Genomic DNA, 24106 nt, shown 5'->3' with positions numbered 1-24106 from the left:
TATTAGTATACCTCTTTTATAAACTTAAAATAAGAGTATACTTTCAGTTTACTTTTTATGTACTTATCAGAGATATACTTAACTACTTGGCTCATACTGACAAGTATACATAAAAGTCTACCTTGCTCATACTGACAAGTATACAGAAAACTCTACTTGGCTCATACTGACAAGTATACAGAAAAGTCTACCTGGCTCATACTGACAAGTATACAGAAAAGTCTACCTGGCTCATACTGACAAGTATACAGAAAACTCTACTTGGCTCATACTGACAAGTATACATAAAAGTCTACCTTGCTCATACTGACAAGTATACAGAAAAGTCTACTTGGCTCATACTGATAAGTATACAGAAAAGTCTACTTGGCTCATACTGACAAGTATACATAAAAGTCTACCTTGCTCATACTGACAAGTATACAGAAAAGTCTACTTGGCTCATACTGACAAATATACAGAAAAGTCTACCTGGCTCATACTGACAAGTATACAGAAAAGTCTACTTGGCTCATACTGACAAGTATACAGAAAAATCTACCTGGCTCATACTGACAAGTATACAGAAAAGTCTACTTGGCTCATACTCACAAGTATACAGAAAACTCTACTTGGCGCATACTGACAAGTATACAGAAAAGTCTACTTGGCTCATACTGACAAGTATACAGAAAAGTCTACTTGGCTCATACTGACAAGTATACAGAAAAGTCTACTTGGCTCACATTGACAAGTATACAGTAAAGCCTAAGTATACTTGGCTCATACTGACAAGTATACAGAAAAGTCTAAGTATACTTGGCTTATAGGCCTACTTGTACTTAATATTTTGATCGACATATACTTAAAAAAAAAGTATAATTGGGCTACAGAAAGGTGTACTTTGCTTGTAGTTGTGCTTACTTTTTGATAGAGTAGCCTAGTAAAGTCTGTGAGCTCATTGTTCATACTTTAAAAACGTTTTTAATCACATCTTTAATTTACAACACAGTAAAGAAACACAAGATAATTTTCCTGACACATTACATGTAAATCCATCATTCACAGTCATCCATCACATGTATCAGTCATAGCACTGAGGTCAATTCAATTACAAACCTTAATTAGCCTACAACTGCAATTCAAAACGATGAATGCGTCACAATTTATCTCACAAAGGCAAAAAAAATTAAAAATTTTCAACGGAACATTATGTGACCCCCTTTTCACCTTCATTGTTTCAAGTAAGGCAATAAAAACCAGTTCGTTACCAACACTCCAGTCCTTTCAAGTTGCCATTATTAAAGTCAGTATTATGCATTATGTTCAAGTCTTTGTGTCTACACATGACAGGTCCGGACCTGACTTGTTTAAAAACAGCTTTAATCATCAACTTCCACCTCAGTCGCTGACATAAATCAAGTTTTTTTCTTACTTTGCATAAAAGCAGAGTCTACGCCGTGTCCTGGAAATACTTTTCTTCCTCCAGTGATGTGAGGTTTCCCTTCCACGCTGACAAAAGTGGTCTTCACCTTCATCAAAGCGGCGCGGCGGCGCCTTTGATGTGCACAGCCGGGGACAGATAAGAATATTGGTTATTAGCGGGGGAAAAGGTACCAGCTGCAGCCTGCGGGCTAGCAGGGCTGCTATTGGTTAAGTCTATGGGAATGTGGGGCGTTGTGACCAACGTCGTGTTAACTTATTATTCATTTCTCCACCATTTGGTCCAGCAGAAATGCAGTAACACCTTGCAGGCACGTCATTCTGGCTTGCTGAACAATATTGCACTGGGCCACCCTTTTTTTTTTTTTGAAATGTGGAAATGTTTATGCACCCCTTTAAATTGTCCCGTTAGAGGCCAGAGGTGTGCAGCCACCTCCAGGTCTGGAAAACCAGGCCGTGACAGTGTCCCGGTTGATGCTCACTTGCGGGTGCAGCCGGGGTACGGAGGAGGGGGGGAGTAGCTTGCCGGCGGAGGCTGAGTTGCGGTGTAAGGCGGGGGGTGCAGCGAGGGAGTGTACATCTCGTAGTCGTAGGTGTATGGAGGTGGAGGACCTGAGTTCAAGAAAGAAATAAAGCAGTTCAGCAGATGGTCCAAAGCATTTAGCTCCTCCGTAATTAAACTTCACGCGAACCCTCTGAGACCCGCAATCCCAACCGACTTTACTGTCTTTCAGAAGCTGTGGCAGGTTCAGTTTTAGAGCTAGAGTGAAGCTACAGATATCATATAAAACTAAAAAACCTAAAGGAATCCATCGCTACCAACCATGTCATGCTAGCTTGTCGGGAAGGAGGCTAAATAACGCTCCAAATTCGGGCTAAACTTTGGCGAGGGAAAACTGGCACGGACATTTTCGAAGGGGTCCCTTGACCTCTGACCTCAAGATATGTGAATGAATATTTATTATAGACATGCCTACTTTACGATAATCACAATTTATTTTAAATAATTCATGTTTATTTCTGATTTATGACTAGAACAACTTGACACAGTGCTGTGCAGCAACTTAAATGTTTGACCTGCTATATCCCCCTGAAGAGACCCCCTAAAAATAAGACAAAAACAGGTCTATTTTGGGTCTCAGAGGGTTAAAAAGGTGAGTGAGGCCTTCTTAAGCTCAGGAAAACCTGCCCCCCATTTTAGTTTAACGGGACAGTTGCACCCTCTAGTTGTTAAACCGAGAAACTGCACTCTCTGGAGGAAGATTAAACCTGAGAAAGATCAAAAATACGGCAGCAAAAAAGTCCTTTTGTTGACCACAAAGCATCAGTCTCACCAGGGGAACTTACATTATTCACTAAGACATCAAAGCAGCAGAGATGAAAGAAGAGATGAATGGAGTTAGTCGAGCTCAACGCCAAACCAACGGGGTTGCATCAGCAAAAACCTCACATTTATGACACTTATTATTAATAACTCACAGTCTAAAATGTTACGGGGTAACTTTTATTTTGAAATGCCTATGAAACTGTTGCGAGACCTTGCAAGATGAGAAAACAGCCACTTCATAAATATTTCATACCAATAAAAGGCACTATTATGTAAGTAAAAACTAGTGAATAATATAATTAAAATTGTATATTTATAGGTAGATCAGGAAAATAAAAGCACATCCTTTGTCAAGACATAAAATAATTCATATCACTGTAGCTACACACATACATGCATTCATATTGCAAGGCGTTGTGTGTTTGATCAGCATGTTTATGAAACATGATAAGAGCTGCAGGGCACAGCGCAGAGTGGCGGTCCAGCGTAGCATGAAGGCGACACGCAGGGGAGAATGAAATGTAATGAATAAATGATGAGAAAAAAGAAAACAGCATATTCCCGGAGCTGGAGAGCGACACAGAGTACAGACTCTGATGTACCTGCGAGTACAATGTGGGAACATTGTCGCCCGTTTGCTCCCTTTCAAGCAGGAACAGGGTGTAACAGACGTGAAGCGGTGAGAGCGGAGGGGAAAAAAATCATGCTTACGGGAAATTTGGGTGCATCTATGTGTCTGAAATGGTTGAACAGAGCTCATGTTGTGTCTGAAGCCTTTCCATTGTGAAAAGAAACCAGCTCTCTCTTTGTGGTGCTAAAGGCCGAGGTGGATCCCGTAACATTGTACGCCTGTTCTGCTGGTTTCCTTTCATACGTGGGCGCCTGAGGACAGGACATGTGGTGTCACGGAGGCAGAAAGTGGAAAGGACCACTCTAGTTAATCACCAAGTAGGAACCACTGTCTGATTAGTCATTTTATATAAAAACTGTTTATTAATAATACATCAATAACACATTATTATTGGGCAAAACTTTCTTCTGAGTAGTGTATGTCCTTTCAAAGTGTCAGATAAATTGGTGCCACTTTTTTATACTAAGTTTATAATTTGTAACTGATGCTTTACTAACATTAATAATAAATGATTAATGCATAAAAATAACAACAAGGACAACTTTTATGATAAAAAAAATCATTTTGGCTGTCCTTTAAAAAAGTGTGTGATAAATTGTTGGTGCCACATTTTAAAAATCACACTAAGATTTTAAGTTGTAACTAATGCTTTACAAACCTTAATACATTATTAATGCATAATTATTTACTAAGTACAGCTTTTATAGTGAAAAAATATTTTGGCTGAGTATATCCTTTAAACGTGTGTGATAAATTGTTGTTGCCACTTTTTTCATACTGTTTATAAGTTGCAATGAAAGCTTTACTAACTTTAATAAAGTATTAATGCATACAATATCAATAATAATAAATTAGTAAGTACAACTTTTATTGTGAAAAAATATTTTGGCTGAGTATATCCTTTAAACGTGTGTGATAAATTGTCAGTGCCACTTTTTCCATACTGTTTATAAGTCGTCATTAAAGCTTAACCATCTTTAATAAAGTATTAATGGATAAATTATCAATAATAATAAATTAATAAGTACAGCTTTTATTGTGAAAAATATTTTGTGTGAGTATACACTTTAAATTGTGTGCTACATTGTTGGTGCCACTTTTATCATACTAGTTTATAATTATAAAATTCTTTTATTTAAAAGTGAATGTGTGATGAATATGTTGGCACTACTTTCTGATAAGTCCTACTTTAAAAAGAGTTTATAAGTTGTAACTCATTCTTTATTAGCGTTCATAAATAATGTATTTGTGCATTGAAATAAGTGATTATTAAGGACAACTTTTGTTTTGAAGAAATCTTTTTGTTGGCACACATCCGTTAAAACAAATGCTTTATTATTAATGGTAATAAATAATGTGTGTGTGCGCGTGTGCGTGTATGTGTGACACCTGTGTAGACCCACCTGGGTAGCCCTGGGTCACAGTGTTGATGTAGGAGGTGCTGAACACGCCGACCCGGGCTCCCCGCCCGTTCTTCATGCACATACACACGCACAGGAACAAGGCCGCCACCGCCCCCATCAGGAACACCACGCCGAAAACGATACCGGAGATGGCGGTGCCCCTGTAACACACACACAACACACACACATACACACTGTGAGCCACCCAAGTGTGAGAGGCGGCAGCTGCCTCAAACAGACACGCTACCAATACTTCTAAGTTGCTGCCATGGAGATGGACGGCAGCGTCTGATGTAACTCAGCTGTGGGAGCACTGGTGTGTGTGTGTGTGTGTGTGTGTGTTCACTGCAGAGGAGTTTGTGAATTGGCACTATTAAATAGATAAAAACACTCGTCATTAACAGGTTTGTTAGTCAGCATGTCAGAATCAGTCCTGGCTGCTTTCAAGAGCAGCAAACTCTCGGCTTTTCCCAAAGTCACTTATTCATTTTGCACTAAGAATATTGGTAAAAATACAAACTATCGTGAAAGTAGAGATAGTCTGAGAACTAAGTGAAAGTGTTAAAGCAGCTGTGCTGAATCAGGGCAAACAGAGGTCAAAGGTGAGATCCTCTGAAGGGTCTGCTGGCATGTTAAAAGACAGCTGCTGTGTGACTTAGTTGTTCCGTCTCATTTGAACCAAGAATTGCACCAAACCTATAGGCAGTAATAAACTGAAAAAAATAAAACTTTATTTGTCGTTAGGGATTCACCGATACTGATCAGATATCGGGCCGATACTCACTCAAATAGATGGATCGGATATGGATGACAATTGGGTCGATCTATTCAATTCAATTTTATGTTTATATACCATATACATCATATACTGGAATTTTAATTCCTGTTTAAATTTTGATCAATTTGTTGCTGCAATAAAAAGGTTTACACTTTAATTTTTATTTTATTTACGCTGTATTTTTTTTAACGTTTTTAATTTTTTGGTGTTTTACGTTACGTTTTTAAGTTGCTGTTGTACAATTTATTATTTTAATAATAGCTAAATAACATTCAGTAAATTTATATCTATACACTTATTTGTTACATGTTGTTTTACAAAGTTAGGAAAGCCTGTTGTCTTACACATAAAAGAATGATCCCAGTCACTTCCACGCAGTGAGGCATACAGCTTATGAATTAAACACTGGTATCGGATCGGTACCAGCCGATACCCAAAGCCCAGGTGTCGCTATCGGGTATGAAAAAGTCGGATCGGTGCATCCCTACTAGTCGTGTCTGTGCGTCAACTTACGAGAGGACATCCCCCACGTAGGCGTAGTAGGAGCAGCAGAAAGGCGGCGATCCATCGCAGCAATACTCTACACAGCCTTCACACTGGGCTTCACTGCCGCCTGCAAAACACACACACACCCACACACACTTTTGTGTTAGAAAACAGTCATTTGCACAGATAAAGCTGGTAAGGAAGTGTTTAAGAAACACATTAAGCCCTTCAGAATAAAATTAACAGGTGAACAAGGTAACAAAACAGGTATATTTCAAGAAGTTGCAAGTGTGCACTTGTAATAAAAGAACCAGTTAGTCAAGTTTACCTTTCCCTAGATGCAAAAATAACCTCTCATGAGTTAACCTGAAAAAGCACACAACCTCAGCCTCTATTTATACCTTCAGAGACCGGTTTAAAGAGAACTGGAGAAGCACTTGTCGGTTTAAAAAAAAGAAGCAATCAATACCCGTGGAGCGTCTAGGGAAATGAGAATAAAAAAAGATCTCTGTAATGAACCCACAGAGGGACCTTGGATGGTTTTGTTCCGATAATCCCAACCGTCCTTGCTAGCTAGTATTCAAGATCGGATCCGGAAACATTAACCACTGGTTGGGAGATTTAAATAACGTGGCAACAAACAGCCGTTGCCATGTAACAGGTATGCAGCATTTCACTCAGGCAATAGTAGACATGCTTGATTTATTTTTCCATTTCCAGGAAGAAAGTCAGAGCACGTGGCCGACCAGCCGAGTCGAACACTCTAGACTGAAGACACAGCCTGAAGAAAAATAGCACATTTCTTATGATGGCGTGGCATTATTGATCGGTGTAGACCATGTTTAGTTGTCTTTTTCAAATTTGATGACATTAATAGCTGCAAAACCTCCTCACTTCTGAGGGGGATTTGGACGAAACTTGGCGGACAAGATATCAGATGTAGAGATTTGAGCTGGAACGATTATTTGATTGGCAGAAAATTAAAAATGGTCAACAATTGTTCAAGCAAAAAATTGACCAACGACCCACAAGCTCCAACTTCTCAGGTTAATCAATAATTCAAATAATCGTTAAAACCGTAACAGAGATGCAGACTTGATTCCAGGAGATTGTTGCAAGATCATCAAATCAAATTGATTGAAATCAAGTCAACAAGTTAAATTTATGTCACTTCCTGAGAGCCTCCTTGCCGGTTGGAGAACCGTTACCATGGCAACTCATACCAACCTCAAGTGACCAAAACAATATTTGTGAGAATCATAAAGTCTGAACCTAACAACTGGTCCAACTGGAGGTGCAGCACTACATCACTGGGGTTCCCCTTTAACGGTAGCACAGATCTGTCAGAGGAGTTGATGGAGGTAACTCTAAAACTGTGCTAAAAGGGTGAAATCTGTGCATGATGGACACAGCATCATGAGCTGCAGTGATCCAGCAACTGAATTAATTAATTTTTGAGTGGGAGGTCAGAAGAATGGGACGCAGTAGGCTATGACTGAAGTGTGTCTGCGTGGGGGTCAAATTAAAGATGATTTAAGAGCTACCATTTCTGCACTGACGCAAACCATGATCCTGCATGATAATTCCACATTCAACTATTATTATACGTTATTATTCCTGCTACAAGCAGACGTGGCATTTTCAAGATCTATTACATGCTTTTGTGTGATTAATGTGGTTCATTACCACCACCACCACCTCCACCTCTTCCCTCTCTGCCAAAGCCTCCATATTCAAAATCATTGTACACACAGCTGTGGCTCTCTGTGTACTCGTCTCAACCTGCTGCTGCCGGGATGTGAGCCTCTCTCTCTCTCTCTTCTGAAGGCTTTTCTCCATGTGAGATGCAATATTTTTTATTTTATTTTTTTAGCTGAAGGTTGGAGAGAGAGAGAAGTGCACTACACATGAAGGGCACTGCAAAGAAAACAAGCTCTGCGTTCTCTCAACAGTCACTCACTCAGATGATGTGTGCTGCCCTGGGGGCACATTTCCAGGCTTGGGTTCACCTTCTATAGTAGAACAGTCCTGCCTTATAATTACAGCAGGAAGATGCTTTTCTCAACAAAACAAAAAAAAAAAAAAAATGCACAGTGTTATATAAAGTGGGGTAAACTGAGTTTATACTGCTGAAAAAAGTCTTTAAAATCTAAATTCACAGTGCACTACTAAGTTGTTGGGCAATTTTAAGACAGAAATATACTTCTTTTTTTTTTTTAAATCAAAGCAAGTTTTGATGAATTTACAGTCTTTTTGATTTAACACTACACCCCTGATAAAAAGATGTGATATTTCCATGCAAATGACAACAGGAGGTCTAAAAAAAAAAAGCTGACTTGGGGCACATATGCACATTTCCAGGCTTGGGTTCACCTTTTAGTAGAAGAGTCCTGCCTTATAATTACAGCAGGAAGATGCTTTTCTCCAAAAAAAACATGCTCATTGTTATATAAAGTGGGGTAAACTGAGTTTATACTGCAGAAAAGTCTTTAAAATCTAAATTCACAGTGCACTACTAAGTTTTTGTGCAATTTTAAGACAGAAAATATGCTTCTTTTATTTAATCAAAGCAAGTTTTGATGAATTTACTCTCTTTAACACTACACCCCTGCAGAAAAGCAGTGATATTTCCATGAAAATGCTAACAGGAGGTTTAAAAAAAAAAAAAAAAAGCAGACTTCTGTCTCTGTATGGGTGGTCCCATAAGGAGGTCCTGGCTCCTGTCTCTCCACACGCTTGGAGACAATGGCACTATGTCCTTCACCCCCCACCCCTTTTCACACAAACCAACAGTTAGTCCTCTCCTGAACTGACTTTACTCACATTCAAAGTTTCCAACAGTTTGATCTGTGCGTAATTTGGAGGAAAACGGTGCGTAATGGGAATATGCTGCTTGAAAAGGTGGAAGAGTATTTTGAAAAAAGCTCACCAGTGAATAAACAAAGTAGCAGCGAGTTCCTCAGCAGCTTCCATCTCACCTCCTGCGTCCTCCTCCTCCTCCTTCTCCAGGGGCTTTCCATGAGCTTTTATTGTCTTAATCAGGGAGCGCAGAAGATAACAAGACGCGCTTCTTTCTTTCCAGTCACCTATTTGTCTCATCCAGGCGCATTGTTGTTGTGTCCTCCACCTCAGCAAACTGTGAAGCGTCTGTTCCTCCACGTGTGCGCGTCGTTTCCGTCTCTGTTCCGTCTCTGTTTCCAACACCTCCGACCATGGACTGCTGAGGGTTTTTATTCCCCTCCCTTCTCCTCTCCTCCTCCGCCTCAAATTACCCGGTTGAGTTTACACTGAGGAGAGAGAGAGAGAGAGAGAGAGAGAGAGAGAGAGAGAGAGAGCAGCATTAAGCCAGCCACAATATCAAACAAAAGACTTCTGGTCGATATTTTCAAAATAAGATTCTAATACTTTGCTAAATTGCTTTACAAATAATAAACTGGGGAAAAAAAGTTCAGAAACTTGTTTTTGGTGTATTATTTCTCTGTTGTTACAATGCTAATGGTCATTGTATTTTACATGGTTGGAAAGCCTGTTTCTTTACCTTCGCAATGATGTCCAACTTGTAAGGATCAGGCATTTGTGGGATGAGCAGCACAGCTGATTATGTGGGGAGCGCCCAAGAAAAAATTTGCCAAAATGCTCTGCCAATGCTAAACAGTGTATTCTCCTGTTGGTATTGACTCTTGTTTTGAGATGTTTGATGGATTGGATGATTGAACTCTCTATCAGTAACAAGGAACAAACAAGACATATTGGCTATTTTACACTTTATTAATTTAATACACCGTCAGGAGCCTCAGTAGCGGTGGAAGATCCATACGCAGCCACAACAGCCTGGCACCTCCTCCTCATGCTGGTCACCAACCTGGTCACACGTTGCTGTGGGATGGCGTTCAATTCCTCAACCAGGATTCGTTGCAGGTCAGCCAGCGTGGTTGTGTCGGTCACTCTAACACGTACAGCACGCCCAAGCTGATCCCACAAGTGTTGAATTGGGTTGAGGTCTGGACTCTTGGCAGGCCGTTCCATTCTCTCTACTCCCACATTGTGGAGGTAGTCTGTGATAACCCTGGCTCTGTGGAATGCGAGCCTTGTCATCTTGGAGGATGAAGTTAGGTCCCAGATTGTGGAGATATGGGATCGCCACTGGCTGCAGAATCTCATCCCGATATCTCACTGCATTGAGATGGCCTTCAATGATGACAATCCTTGTTTTGCCAGTGACATCATTGAGGGAACACACAACCACGCTGGCTGACCTGCAACGAATCCTGGTTGAGGAATTGGTGATAATAGTGAAATAGTAGTAATAGCCATATTTAATGAGGTTTTTTTTGTGCTTTTATTTTGAAGGCAGACTTACCTTTTGTTCCAGTCTTATTCTAGTTAAGTCTGTCAGGCTTGACTCAGCAAGATGGTAAATGGCTGTGCAATGGTTTTCTTCACACTCAAGCAGGCACATTAGACCAGGGACACACTTGATAAGATCAAAGTCTTTGTAGACACCCTTGTACCTATAGACACAAGTTTGCAGAGGCAGACCACCACCTTCACACACCTCCCTCTGAATAGTTTAGATCAAAAACACCACTTGTACCAACCTGTAGGGACTTAACTACAGTCTGAAAACTGACAATTAAAGAGCTAAATCACTGTTCTGAATAGACCCCTGGTAGGCTCTGAACATTAGGTGTACATTAAAGAATATATATCTTTATTATTTAGATTCTTAAATATGTTTCTTTTGAAGTTTTAAAACTGGATCAAACTTGCCATGATAGAAACAAACTTTTATGGGAAGCCAAGGGTGACGAAAGGATGAAGATAATTTAGTCGTCTGAAATGCCACCCACATTGAGCAGCGGTGATTCATGATGCCTTCCAGATGTTTCTTTTAAACTGTAATGATGTGACGCTGAGACACAGTGGGGAAAAAAACAAGCAGGTAAGAAAAGTACGCACATCACAGGCGTGCAGCACATATTAATGCTGACATTTTCCTCGTCGATTGTGTATTTTTCTACGTCAATCGCAAAGTCAGAATAAAAAACCCATCCTCGCCTACGTCAGTTGTTTAGGCTGACAGAGTCTGGTGACACATTATGCTATTACGCAGATTACAGAGATGGCCAATTTTCTCCTTAACCAGCCATAATTACAGGATAATGATTTCCTTTGTGCTGCAGTAGGAGCCTTCAAGGCGGGAGATCATCTTCCTCAGGGCCCAACAGGAAGTGCCACATTGGCTTCATCTTTTAGTGATGGTGCTGAGGTATTTTCTGGTCCCAGTTGGGGGTTCAGGAAGTACAGGGGAGATGCCCGACCACAGAAAAGTAAAGCTAGGAAAGTATAAAAAAGACAGCAAAACAAGGTAGGGATGCAATCATCTTATGGATGCAAAAATACATCACTGACTTTCTAAAGGTAACAGCTTTTCCAGTCTATAAAGGAAACACATACAGCTTTCTGCATGGATTCATCACTAGAAATAACTGACATATTGTAGCTCTATATTACAATGAGTGCTTGTTTGTTGAAAAATGGTGTATTAGTCTAGTCTGAATGATCACTGTTTCAGATAATTCTCAGACAAACCTTTGAAAACTATTTAAACATGCTCAAAGAGTTGGATTACCGATAATAAAAGGACATTAGAATTTCGTTGCCCTTCATATTAGCAGGCCACCATGTAGCTTTAAAAGTCATATTTAGACTCAAGGCTGAATTACAAACCAGGCAATAATTCATTTTTTCCACAGTTAGTTTAATCCAACCATGCCCTTTTCCTTCAACGTTTAGACATAGTGGAGGGATTGGGTTTCCAAATTGGATGACATGCTGAAATACTCCCATCTAGTGGACGAAACCTGAATTGCAAAATAATGTATTCACATTTTGGGTAGGTGCACCATATCATTCCAAAACTATAGTGTTAGGAGGCCGTCAAACAGAGCTCCCTAAAGCTCACCAGGATTAGAGAAATTGATTAGAATCCCTCATATATTTTGGCTTGTTGTGCTATCTTTGTGGGGACCAAGTTCCGTCTTAAACCCTCGTTGTGAGGACCTTAATGGTTTGTGAGGACATTTTGGCCGGTCCCCACTACTTCATAGGACTGTTTGAAGGTTAGGGTAAGGGTCGGGGTTTCTCCCTGGTGGCGTTTATCCGTGAGCTAGGATATGAATGCCACAAGACGTCTGGTCAATATTTTCAAAATAAGACTAATTTATATGGCAGCGAGTGTACATTATTTTGAAATTCAGATAAATTGATACTTTGCTGAATTGCTTAGCAAAAAACATTTAAAATATATAGTATGAAAATGTGTTAGTATTGTGTAGTGGTGGTCATGGTTGTATGAACCCTATTAGTGGTAATAGGCTAAGTGAAGTAGTAGGATATTTTCAAAATAAGACTCTCATCAATATGGCAAATTGTGTACATTATTTTGAAATAATTCAGATAAATTGATACTTTGCCAAATTGCGAAGCAAATGAATGATTATAAGCTTTTAAAATATAAAGTAGGCCTATGTGTAGTAGCATTAGTAGTGTGTAGTGGTACAAACCCTATTAATGGTAAAAGACTAAGTGAAGTAGTAGGATATTTTCAAAATAAGACTCTAATCGATATGGCAGATAGTGTACATTATTTTGAAATATTCAGATAAATTGATACTTAGCTAAATTACTTTAGAAAGAAGGATTATAAACAGTGGATTAGTGATACTGATATTTGGCAGTCTTGGACATGTCTACCAACTGACAGCTAGTGGGCTACGATTGGCAGGCTCACACATGAAAAGAGCTCGACAGCTGGTGAAATTTTGTTCCATCTCTGCTGTGACAGGTAGCCTCGCTGCGTGGAGTAATTGGCAGATTAAAATAAAGTGCAAATCAGTGCAACTTCTTTCCAACATCAAACAGACAAACCACTCCGGAAACATTTGCTTCACAAGTCAATGTGATACTTTATTCATGAACCTAGGACCATATATATATACTGTATAAATACTCTATATATTCTACTCCCTTCTGTGATCTCAATAACAAATAAAAAATAATATTAAAAAAAGCAACATGATTATATTTAACAGGCTGTACAAAAATAAATAATGTTTGGATATTCTGTACAAAAGGAAAAAGTCTTGATAGAAAAAAAACAAAACCTTCGCAGAAGGCAGGAGAGACTTACTTATGAAGTAGTAGCAGGAGACAAGTCCCTCTTTAGGTCTCCACACACACACACATACACACATGCACACACACGTGCACACACACACACGCTCACACATACACTCCTCTTTGGTCTTTGAACAGTTCCCTCATTGAAGGCTGTGTAGACGAAGGCAAGATATGGCTAAAGTACAGCGTACTGAGGCATTTAGAGACAACTGGGTGTTACGATGTGCCGCTGGCAAAAAAAAACAAAGATGAAGTGCTACAGGTTTGTGATAAATAAACTGGCAAGTTTGAACATAAACACTATTATGACTATTCGCTATCTTATTTTCCATACCTGATGGGGTGAGTAAGTAGAATATGAGCTACTCTCTTTCATTTCTTTATATATTCTCTGCAGTACCCTCCCCCCACCCCCCAAACCCCTTATGTGTCCGTCCAGCCCAGCTTGGACAAACATCATATAAATGCATTAAAAATTTCTGTCTCACACTCACACACTCTCGCACACACACAAGCATGACATTGGCACCGTAAGCAGCACGTTCCTTTAGGAAATGAGGAATGTCCATGCTTTCTTTCCCTTGTTGGGAGGCATAATGTGCCACTGCTGCCCTGAGGCCACACAGGCAGCGAACTGTAATCAGTCTTTATTGCTTCAACCAGGAGGCAGTGCCACTGTGGACCAACGTCTGGCCCCGAAATGGATGGAGGGAATGGGTAAAAATGTGTCGCAGTCATTAAGGACCCATTGTGGGACTGTTAGACTACCTGGAACCCATGAAAACCACTCTTGCTCTGGATGTAAACATTCGTCGGCTTCTTTAGTTTGTCCGTGGGAAAAAAGGAGGCCGTGAAGGTCAGAGTTTTTCATCTTTCTGAAAGCCGGGTGTATGAAAGGAGGTCTGGGAACAGTCCTTAACAGCCAGTCAGATTGCACAGTTCCAGGAGGGGTCGCGGCCGGGTTTTGGGATCACAGCTGTCGTGGTTTAGCGTGCGCCTGTCTTGGCCGATGCAGCGCAGTTGGCGTTTGCGGAAGCCCCGGCCGCAGGTCTTGGAGCACAACGACCATTCTCCGAGAAGCCAGTAAGGACAGGGCTGGCTGGCGCAGGACCGCGCGGCCAAGGGGCGCAGCTCCTCTGGGCAGTCGCTGGAAGGACGACCTTGGGGGTCTAGACACACCACCTCTCTCTGCTGCATACCTCCACCACAGGTCTGGGAGCACGGACCCCACTCCCTCAGGGTCCACTCAGCTCCACCCACCTCCCTGATGGCATTGATGGACTGGCGGCGGCCTCCATTGCCGCTGGAGACCGAAGCAGTGTTGTTGGGTCTTGGGGCAAAGTAGCTGTACTTCACCCGGGGCCTTGGGGATTCCCCCACAGACAGAACCTGAATGGTGAGGGGCTCGGGGAGTGGGGCGAAGCTCCGGATGCGCTCCAGAGTGGCAGAGGAGCCGCTGTACCGCAAGTGTGCCCCTCGCAAGGCGATGTCAGTCTCCATAGTCATCAGTTTGTATTCGCCGTTTAACAGATAGGTTCCGTCCCGGCGTTGCACTGCCAAGTAGCTGTTATCATGACGACTACTGCCTGGGGAACGCTGCTTGACATCCACGTGGGTGGCACCAGCAGGGATGGTGACAACATCCTGGTAACCAGGCCTGAAACAGAGACACACAGAGGTCAGACTGGGCCATAAAAATAATGCATACTATGTTTCAGAGTATGTTTGTGTAAGAGAAAAAGGCCGTTAGATATTTACCTGGCACGCTCCAGAGAGCCAGACACTTTCTTGCAGGTAGAGCCGTCTCCGCCGCACACGCTGCACTTATCAAAGCGCCGGTTAGAGCCGATGACACGATCACACCCGGCCTTGACACACTGGCCTTGGACACAAACCGAGGTGGAGTCTGGGCTGCAGGGTGTGCCGTCAGCCACCTGGGGGCAGCAGAGAGACACAAATGGACGTTTAGAGTCTAGTAAGACTGTTACATAAGAGTTAAAAGGTAGAAAGTAAAAATCCCCAGTGAGGCAGAAGCCTAGGGGGGCTAAGAGAAATTTAAATTCAACTTGCAGGTCTGCACAAGTAAGAGGACTGCCGTGAGATAAGCTAAGACCCTGAAGATGTTGTAACAGCAGCATCTAGCAGCTCTCACCTTAGTTTTGAGGACAAAGAAGTATCCAGTCCCCTTGGCCCGGCACACCAGCTTGCAGCGGTCTTTGGGTGACACTCCAGCATACTTGGGCACCCACTCGACGCCCTCGCCTGAACCCAGAGACACTTGGGCTGACATGTCGTTGTGGGCCAAGCACTGTTCCTCGCGGAATAACAGGCCTGGGAAAGAAACAAGAGAGAGGTCAGATTTACTGCTTGTTCAGCTTGACCCGCATGCTAGCTTTCACACCAACATGCGAGGTACATCAAAACATGGCATCTTCCTGAGACAGCACACGGTCCAAAGAAAGAACATGTCTTACTGTTGGTATCAGGGCAGGTGTCGGTGTTACAGGAGCGGTACTGGATCCTCTTGCCCTCACAGTACTTGCCGCCGTTCTTGGGCAAAGGGTTTTCACAGGAACGGAAAGAGTACTGCACCCCTCCACCGCAGGTCCGAGAGCAGTCGCCCCAAGGACCCCACACCCCCCAGCCACCATTGACAGGAGTCTGAAAGCACCAGGGACATGAGCGTTACAATTTTGAACTGAGTTAGAGTTAAATGATTGTTGGGTGTTTTGAGGTGGAATTAGGTCTGGTTCCTACCTGGTGTTTGGCCGCTTGGCTCTTAGTGAGACAATGCCCGGCCAGGCAGTAGCTGTCATGCCCGCACGCCGTCCCATCAGCCCAGGGGAAGTTCTTAGTCTGGCACACCAGCAAACCATTGGATGTGGTCACAGTGCACCACAGAGCCGCGCACGTGGTACTCAGATCTGTGCAGTGCTGGGAGTCATCGCCGAAGGTCAGCCGACACTGATGGTCGGCGTCATAGACCGTCCCGGGCAGGGGCTGGGGCAGCGGCTGAGGTTTGACCGGTTTGTCCAGCAGGCACTGGCCGTGGCCGTTGTCCAGGAAGGTGGTGACCATGAGGGCGGAACAGGGGGACCATGGCTGCTGCTGGTCCAGGTTGGACAGGGTGGAGGCCATCATGTGGGAGCCCCAGTGGGCGCCGTTGACCCCGGAGCACAACTGGGCATCATCGTGAGGCATGTTGAAGACGTGGCCTGGACGACAGAAGATGAAAGTTCTTTGAGCACCTCTAGTAAAATGTGATTATAATTTTACTTACAAGAACGTGTTTTTTTTTCTACTTACCCAGCTCATGTGCTACAGTAAATGCTGCCTGGAGCCCATCATCCTCAATAATCGAGCAGCTTCTCTCGGGGTCGCACACAGTGCCAACATCTGCCATGCCCAAAGTGTCACAAGAGTGGGCGCCACACAGGTCCTAGAGAGAAAGAGAGTAAAATGAATGTTTGAATACTGCTTCTCTTTTTCTATCTCTGATCCATCCTCTGTCTCAACACACTTCCTCTTCTCCTCACTCCAACTTACCGTCCTGGTGAAAAGCACGGCGGTGTCATAGTGCTCGGGGTGGCGGTCGCTCAGCGGGTTGTGCTGCTTCTGCCACTGGCAGAAGTTGCGGAGGGTCATGGCGGCGTTCGCCGACACCTGAGGCCCTCGCTCCTCCTCGTACACCACCATCAGCTTCACCACCGCCAGGCTGATGGAGTTGAGGATGCTGTGGTGGCGGTAGAGGCGGGACGCCACCGCCATGATGGTCAGCAGGTAGGGCTTGAGTCCGGCGCCGTGGAACTCGGCCATGGACTGGTCGGCCACTAGCATGATCTCCATGTAGCGAGGGGTGGAGACAAAACGTCTGGTTCTGTGGTGGGCTGAGGGGAGAAGAGGAGAGAGAGGTCAGACCAAGGTCAAAGGTCATGTGATCAGGTTTCAGTCCTACTTTTACAGATTCTTTTTGATAGAAACGATTCAGTTTGTCTGGAACAGTCTGCAAAACTCTGCCAGGGTTCTAAACAGCAGCTACAAAGGCTCGTTTTATTCAAGAGGGAGCTCCGGATGTGCCTGGAGGAGCCTGCGCCAGCGTCACACCACCGGCGGCTCCTCCTCCTCGAGGCCCGCATTCCTAGAATGACCTTCTCTGGTGGAAAAATTATGCAAAAGGGAGAAAATCCTTTTCTTTTCTGCCGGTGCGAGTTGTACCAGGAGGCGAGTTTACACGTCTCAGCACCGCCGGGCTCTGGCTGGCTCCCCTCCCCTTCCTACGTCACTCCTCCTCCTCTTTCCCCTCCTCTATCCTCCCCTCCCTTCCTCATCTCTGGTAGTGCGTAGACAGCGCTGTCAAAAAAAGGTGGCTGAGTCCATTGCGCATGCTGTGCACCTTGGCACAAGCACAACTCCACTAACAGCAGTTTCATCTGCATATTCACTACAGCCAGTGACTTTTAACCTCCTGGGAGCCGAGTAAAAAAAGAGTCTTCCAATTACTTTTTTTGTGTGATTTTCTTTCCTATTTAGGGTTAAAAGAAAATCTTACAATTTAGGTTTTTTAAACTTTATTTTTTATTTTACACCACTGTAGTGGACCACAGGACCATTTCAGTGTGAAAAGACTAAAACAAATTAACAGATTATGGCTTTAGAGTGAAATTAAACCAAGAATACATTCAACTTGATTAAAAAAAACTAATGCCATATCACTGGAAAGCCTAGGATGTCCTCTTTACAATACACCAGGGGTTGATAGAGTAGGTCAAAAGAGTAAAAGGATATGCATGTGGACAAAATGTCCACTAGAGAGGACACAAGTCAATGGGCTGGGTCTCAGGAGGATATAGAAGATTTGTATACATAAAAAATAAATCACCTTCTCTGTGTTTCTTGGCCACTTTAAAGGTCGCTGCTCAGCTTTATGAAATGAGTGACATTGTGCGTAAAATGCGCACAGCGTGTCCAACAGCCTTACCTGTGTGTTCTGCATTAGAGGCTTCTTTCTTCTCCTCTTCCTCCAGGTTCTTTGGCACCCTCTCCTCGTCCTCGTTCACCCCGCACTTGGAGCTCCCTTCCTCGGCCAGAGCTGCCCGACCTCTCCGGCGGATCGTGTGGACGTCCTCCTCCTCGGTGCTTGAGGAGTTGAGCGGCTGGATAAAATACTCTTCTCCCTGGTAGTAGAATCCGCCTCTGAGTCCGTTGCACAGGTTGAGAGCAGCTGCAGAGTGCTCCTCATCTCCGTTCACGGTACCGGAGAAGAAACAGCCCGGTTCGGCTCCAGTTTTGGGTTCTTGTGTCGGTTCTGGACTCCCAACAATGTGGAAGACAAACCCTGGCGCCAAGAAGGTCTGGTCAGGCTCTAGCTTCAAGATGAGCTCCTTGCCAAACACGTCCAAGCGGTACTCCCTCATCTCCAGCTCCTTCTCCTTCTCCTCCGCGGAGAGAGTCCTCCACGGTTCGGTTCTGCTCTCAAACCGGTCCACCGGGTCCAGTCTGACCGGCACCACGGTGCTCTCCTCCCAGGCAGCTTCGACGACGCACAGAGAGGCGATCAAACCAATGCAAACGTGTAAAAACCTCATCATATCACTGTGAAATCCGACAAGTAGAAAAAGACAAAAACTGACAATAGAGTCTCTACAGGGGAAAGCAAATAGATCCTTTAAAAAAAAAGTTTTTTCCCACTATAAGCTATACAAAGTCTTCCAAAAATCTGTCCCCAAAAAGAGATCAAATCCAGTGCAATATAAAGTTATGTGCAGGTCTGACTTGTTGCAAAAAAAAAATCATTAAATGAAAATGAAAAGATCTCTGTAGTAAATCCAACAGGTTTCTCTCTCTCAAAAACTCAGCTCAGTTTGAGTTTTGGGCTGCAGGTTTTTTTCCTCTGCTGGCCTGGTTTAGTCTGTTCTCTGCTTCTTGCCTTGCAGTCAGAAACAGAGCAGGTCCCTCCTATATATCCCCCTCTGCCTCCTCGAGACCACCCCCTTTCTCTTTGATCTGAGAGGGGCCAGAATCTCGTGCGCAAAAGAGAACGCACGAGCGACCTGGAGCAGTGCCATATAGAATCAATCATTGGAGAGAGAGAGGAGTTTTTTTAGAGAGGAACTTTTAACTGAACTATAATGCATTCTTAAAAAAACAGCACTTTACTGCTGATCAACTGTCTAAAGTATCATCAGTAACAGTTTCATGCAGTATTTCTTGAATTCTGGGACCTGATCTGCTCATGTGAGGCTTGTACATTGTACATGATTGTAAAATCAGTGAATTAGCTCTGTTCTTCACTCACATGTTGTTCTGGTTTGCATTCTGTGCTCAGCTATAGACATACATTTTGGGAAAAGTGAGTCTATTATAGCCTTTTTCCTAACAAGTGCCTTTAATTGTATCTAGTGTGACTATTCATCTAGGCAAAAAAATAATGTTTATTAAAATGTATGTTAAAAAATGCAACCTAAATAGTGCATTAGAACAATTTATGTTATTTTACTGGGATATTCTTAAGAGTGTACGCATATCACTGAATATAGTCTAATAATATCAGTCATAGAGCCTAATAAGATAATTTCACCCATTAGTGTGTACATTTGTGATATGAAAATAAAAACCTGGCACTGTTGCAGTGCTCTACTTTGTCACTGCACTACACACACAGGAGCTGAAATATGTGAATATGTATTTGGGTCAGTTACAGTGACCATGTTTAATTAGAATTTGAAATTGTTTATTAGAACAAAAAAAAGAAGAAAAAAAAAAACCCTGTATGTAAATCTTTCCAAATATTCCAGAGAGAACAAATTGGCCATAAAGTTCAGCTTTTATATAATGTTTTTGGCAATTTGAGGGAGAAAAAAAAAAGTATAGATGCAGAACTACTCTGGGCTTTTGTCCAGTTTGTTTTTATTATTATTATTATTATTATTATTATTATTCTAACCTCTATACATTTTCAAACCAGACCTCCTCTCTCTTGTCAGAGCATTTTTTTTTTTTTTTTTTGGAGAGGAAATGTGGAATATATAGCTCCAAAAAATGACAGTAATGACTTATGCCCATTCCAACATAAATCAGGGTGACAGGCAGCAATGGGCTGATGTGGAGCAGTGTTGTAGTGTCAGTGCAACTGGAGAAGAGGAGATGGCAGCAGGTCCAGGAATGGTAACCAAGGCTCCGGGAGTCGTACTCACCTCCTCCCTCTGCCAAGCCGGCTGTGGTGCGCCGTGGCCGGGGAGAGGGAGCAGAGTGGGGCCGCTGAGGTCTTAAGGTGGATCAGCTCTGGATGTCAGGCTGCCTCTGTGCTCAAACCAAGCCGGGCACAGCCCCTGTCCTCCGGCTTCATCCCCCACCCCCACCCGCCCGGACTGGTCCTTCTCTGAAACAGACAGGAAGAGTTTACACTATAGAGTTTCATTAAAAAAATAACTGGCAAAGCAGAAATCCTATTATACAAACTTCATTCACAGTAAAGAACAAAATAAAAACAACTATTTAGGGAAAGTGAACTAAAGTAATCCTTCATTATGTCCTTAAAAAAGTTTTTTTTTGTGATTTCCTTCCTATTTAGGGTTAAAAAGAAAATCTTAACAATTTAGGCTTGTTAAACATTATTTTATTGTCCACTGTAGTGGACTACAGGACTATTTCAGTGTGAAAAGACTTAAAATATGATCAGATTATGGCTGTAGAGTGATATTAAACCAAGAATACATTCAAATTGATTAAAAACAACCCACACATGCCATATCATTGGAAAGCCTAGGATGTCCTCTTTACAATACACCAGGGGTTGATAGAGTAGGTCAAAAGAGTAAGAGGATATGCATGTGGACAAAATGTCCACTACAGAGGACACATGTCAATGGGCTGTGTCTCAGGAGGATATAGGCCTAAAATGTCTAAGAAATAATGATAAAATCATGTTGAAAATATAATAATATCATTTAATAACATATCATGTTATTGATTGAAGTTTTTTTTTAACACTTTAGATGGATTATTCTCACAATTCCCACTGCAGTGCTTTCACTGGAACAAACATCTCCCATCAGTCTCTAGACAGATTATGGCGGTCCACCTTAAAAGCAACAGGTCATAAAAAGTGAATAGTTGTAATTTCATTATTTCCCAGTAGATGGTAGGCATGAGTCATGGAAAGTCCCCACAAAGCTGCAGGGATTTTTCCATGACTAGATGAACCAATCTCGAGTTTAGCCATCAGGTGGCGCCTTGGCATCACATTAGGGAGCTTGTAAAGGTGATATTGACCTCAGGGAGGCAGCCCTGGTACACTGATGGAGTGTGTGGAGGAGAATGGTGCCTCATGCTGGAGGATGCTGATCCTTGGTCAGAAATGATAACCAGGTGACAATTGGATGAAGTGGAGTGGAAAATATCTTGTTTTTCCGATTTTATTTAATGTGTGGACAATCACAGATTAATAATTAGCCTAATTGTGGGATTTTTTTTTTGCATTTCAGAGTTCTGGAATATATTTTAATATGAAGCAAATACATTAAATCAACAAACCATACCACTCCGACATCCCAGGCAGGACCGCCGTCAGGGTGGGGGGGCAAAGACCAGGGGGGGCCCATGCAAAGGTCTATGGTTGACACGTAAATGGGATCAAGAACAACACTTAACTTACTGACCTATATCACTAACAGTGCAAGTTAAATATATTTACACAAATATGAATATATCTTTGTCCAGTGAATATCTTTGTGTCATCCATCTATGTAAAGTGAATATCTTTGTGTCATCTATCTTTGTGTCATCTATCTTGGTACAGTGAATATCTTTGTGTCATCTATCTATCATCTATCTTTGTGTCATCTATCTCTGTACAGTGAATATCTTTGTGTCATATATCTCTGTACAGTGAATATCTTTGTGTCATCTATCTTTGTACAGTGAATATCGTTACGTCATCTATCTTTTTACAGTGAATATCTTTGTCATCTATCTCGGTACAGTGAATATCTTTGTGTCGTCTATCTTTGTACAATGAATATCATTGTGTCATCTATCTCTGTACAGTGAATATCTTTGTGTCATCTATCTCTGTACAGTGAATATCTTTGTGTCATCTATCTCTGTACAGTGAATATCTTTGTGGCATCTATCTTTGTACAGTGAATATCTTTGTGTCATATATCTCTGTACAGTGAATATCTTTGTGTCGTCTATCTTTGTACAGTGAATATCATTGTGTCATCTATCTCTGTACAGTAAATATCTGTGTCGTTTATCTTTTGTACAGTGAATAGCTTTGTTTTATCTCTCTCTGTACAGTGAATATCTTTGTGTCATCTATCGCTGTACAGTGAATATCTTTGTGTTATCTATCTTTGTACAGTGAATATCTTTGTGTTGTCTATCTTTGTACAGTGAATATCTTTGTCATCTATCTCTGTACAGTGAATATCTTTGTGTCATCTATCTCTGTACAGTGAATATCTTTGTGTCATCTATCTCTGTACAGTGAATATCTTTGTGGCATCTATCTTTGTACAGTGAATATCTTTGTGTCATATATCTCTGTACAGTGAATATCTTTGTGTCATATATCTCTGTACAGTGAATATCTTTGTGTCATCTATCTCTGTACAGTGAATATCTTTGTGGCATCTATCTCTGTACAGTGAATATCTTTGTGTCATCTATCTTTGTACAGTGAATATCTTTGTGTCATATATCGCTGTACCGTTAATATCTTTGTGTAAATATCCGTGTCGTTTATCTTTTGTACGGTGAAAATCTTTGTTTCATCTCTCTGTACAGTAAATATCCGTGTCGTTTATCTTTTGTACACTGAATATCTTTGTTTCATCTCTCTGTACAGTAAATATCCGTGTCGTTTATCTTTTGTACACTGAATATCTTTGTTTCATCTCTCTCTGTACAGTAAATATCTGTGTCGTTTATCTTTTGTACGGTGAAAATCTTTGTTTCATCTCTCTGTACAGTAAATATCCGTGTCGTTTATCTTTTGTACACTGAATATCTTTGTTTCATCTCTCTGTACAGTAAATATCCATGTCGTTTATCTTTTGAACAGTGAATATCTTTGTTTCATCTCTCTCTGTACAGTAAATATCCGTGTCGTTTATCTTTTGTACACTGAATATCTTTGTTTCATCTATCTCTGTACAGTAAATATCCGTGTCGTTTATCTTTTGTACGGTGAATATCTTTGTTTCATCTATCTCTGTACAGTAAATATATGTCGTTTATCTTTTGTACAGTGAATATCTTTGTTTTATCTCTCTCAGTACAGTAAATATCTGTGTTGTTTATCTTTTGTACAGTGAATATCTTTGTTTCATCTCTCTCTGTACAGTAAATATGTGTGTCGCTTATCTTTTGTACAGTGAATATCTTTGTTTCATCTCTCTGTACAGTAAATATGTGTCGTTTATCTTTTGTACACTGAATATTTTTGTTTCATCTCTCTCTCTACAGTAAATATCTGTCGCTTATCTTTTGTACAGTGAATATCTTTGTTTTATCTCTCTCTGTACAGTAAATATCTGTGTCGTTTATCTTTTGTACAGTGAATATCTTTGTTTCATCGCTCTCTGTACAGTAAATATCTGTGTCGTTTATCTTTTGTACAGTGAATATCTTTGTTTCATCGCTCTCTCTACAGTAAATATCTGTGTCGTTTATCTTTTGTACAGTGAATATCTTTGTTTCATCTCTCTCTACAGTAAATATCTGTGTCGCTTATCTTTTGTACAGTGAATATCTTTGTTTCATCTCTCTCTACAGTAAATATGTGTCGATTATCTTTTGTACAGTGAAAATCTGTTTTATCTCTCTCTACAGTAAATATCTGTGTCTATTATCTTTTGTACAGATAGATAAAA

The 24106-nt window shown here is 41.7% G+C and overlaps 2 protein-coding genes across 3 annotated transcripts; both read right to left on the bottom strand.

Annotated features, from left to right (window-relative positions):
* Window positions 1-950: 950 nt before the first annotated feature.
* cyyr1 (cysteine/tyrosine-rich 1) lies at window positions 951-9337 on the bottom strand. 2 transcript variants are annotated; one of them, XM_074627249.1, is made up of 4 exons: window positions 9026-9337; window positions 6075-6174; window positions 4784-4944; window positions 951-2034 (listed from the first exon to the last, which is right to left on the bottom strand). In XM_074627249.1, the coding sequence occupies exons 1-4, from the start codon at window positions 9144-9146 to the stop codon at window positions 1901-1903; spliced, it is 516 nt and encodes a 171-aa protein (XP_074483350.1). In that variant the 5' UTR covers window positions 9147-9337; the 3' UTR covers window positions 951-1900. The 2 variants fall into 2 exon arrangements, with proteins under 2 accessions (XP_074483350.1, XP_074483351.1); XM_074627250.1 differs by having other exon boundaries at window positions 8977-9330.
* Window positions 9338-12988: 3651 nt separating this feature from the next.
* Window positions 12989-19160, bottom strand: adamts1 (ADAM metallopeptidase with thrombospondin type 1 motif, 1). The gene is made up of 8 exons (XM_074626765.1): window positions 18208-19160; window positions 16776-17116; window positions 16536-16668; window positions 15987-16444; window positions 15704-15890; window positions 15382-15560; window positions 14988-15163; window positions 12989-14886 (listed from the first exon to the last, which is right to left on the bottom strand). The coding sequence occupies exons 1-8, from the start codon at window positions 18815-18817 to the stop codon at window positions 14145-14147; spliced, it is 2826 nt and encodes a 941-aa protein (XP_074482866.1). The 5' UTR covers window positions 18818-19160; the 3' UTR covers window positions 12989-14144.
* Between the last annotated feature and the right edge of the window lie 4946 nt (window positions 19161-24106).

The sequence above is a fragment of the Sebastes fasciatus genome, chromosome 24 (assembly GCF_043250625.1).
Source record: "Sebastes fasciatus isolate fSebFas1 chromosome 24, fSebFas1.pri, whole genome shotgun sequence".
NCBI classification, from domain to species: Eukaryota; Metazoa; Chordata; class Actinopteri; order Perciformes; family Sebastidae; genus Sebastes; species Sebastes fasciatus.
The sequence above is the reverse complement of the archived record's forward strand: the minus strand, read 5'-3'. Positions and strand labels throughout refer to the sequence as shown.

Excerpts from the sequence above, each read along its gene's own strand:
- cyyr1 (XM_074627249.1), bottom strand. The coding sequence starts at position 9,146 with ATGAGACAAATAGGTGACTGGAAAGAAAGAAGCGCGTCTTGTTATCTT. Across the intron at positions 4,945-6,074 it reads TACGTGGGGGATGTCCTCTC|GGGCACCGCCATCTCCGGTA; the intron begins GTAAGTTGACGC and ends TGTGTGTTACAG. Across the intron at positions 2,035-4,783 it reads TGTGACCCAGGGCTACCCAG|GTCCTCCACCTCCATACACC; the intron begins GTGGGTCTACAC and ends TCTTGAACTCAG.
- adamts1 (XM_074626765.1), bottom strand. The coding sequence starts at position 18,817 with ATGATGAGGTTTTTACACGTTTGCATTGGTTTGATCGCCTCTCTGTGC. Across the intron at positions 16,669-16,775 it reads CCGTGCTTTTCACCAGGACG|GACCTGTGTGGCGCCCACTC; the intron begins GTAAGTTGGAGT and ends CTTTCTCTCTAG. Across the intron at positions 15,164-15,381 it reads TCTTTGTCCTCAAAACTAAG|GTGGCTGACGGCACACCCTG; the intron begins GTGAGAGCTGCT and ends TGCTGCCCCCAG.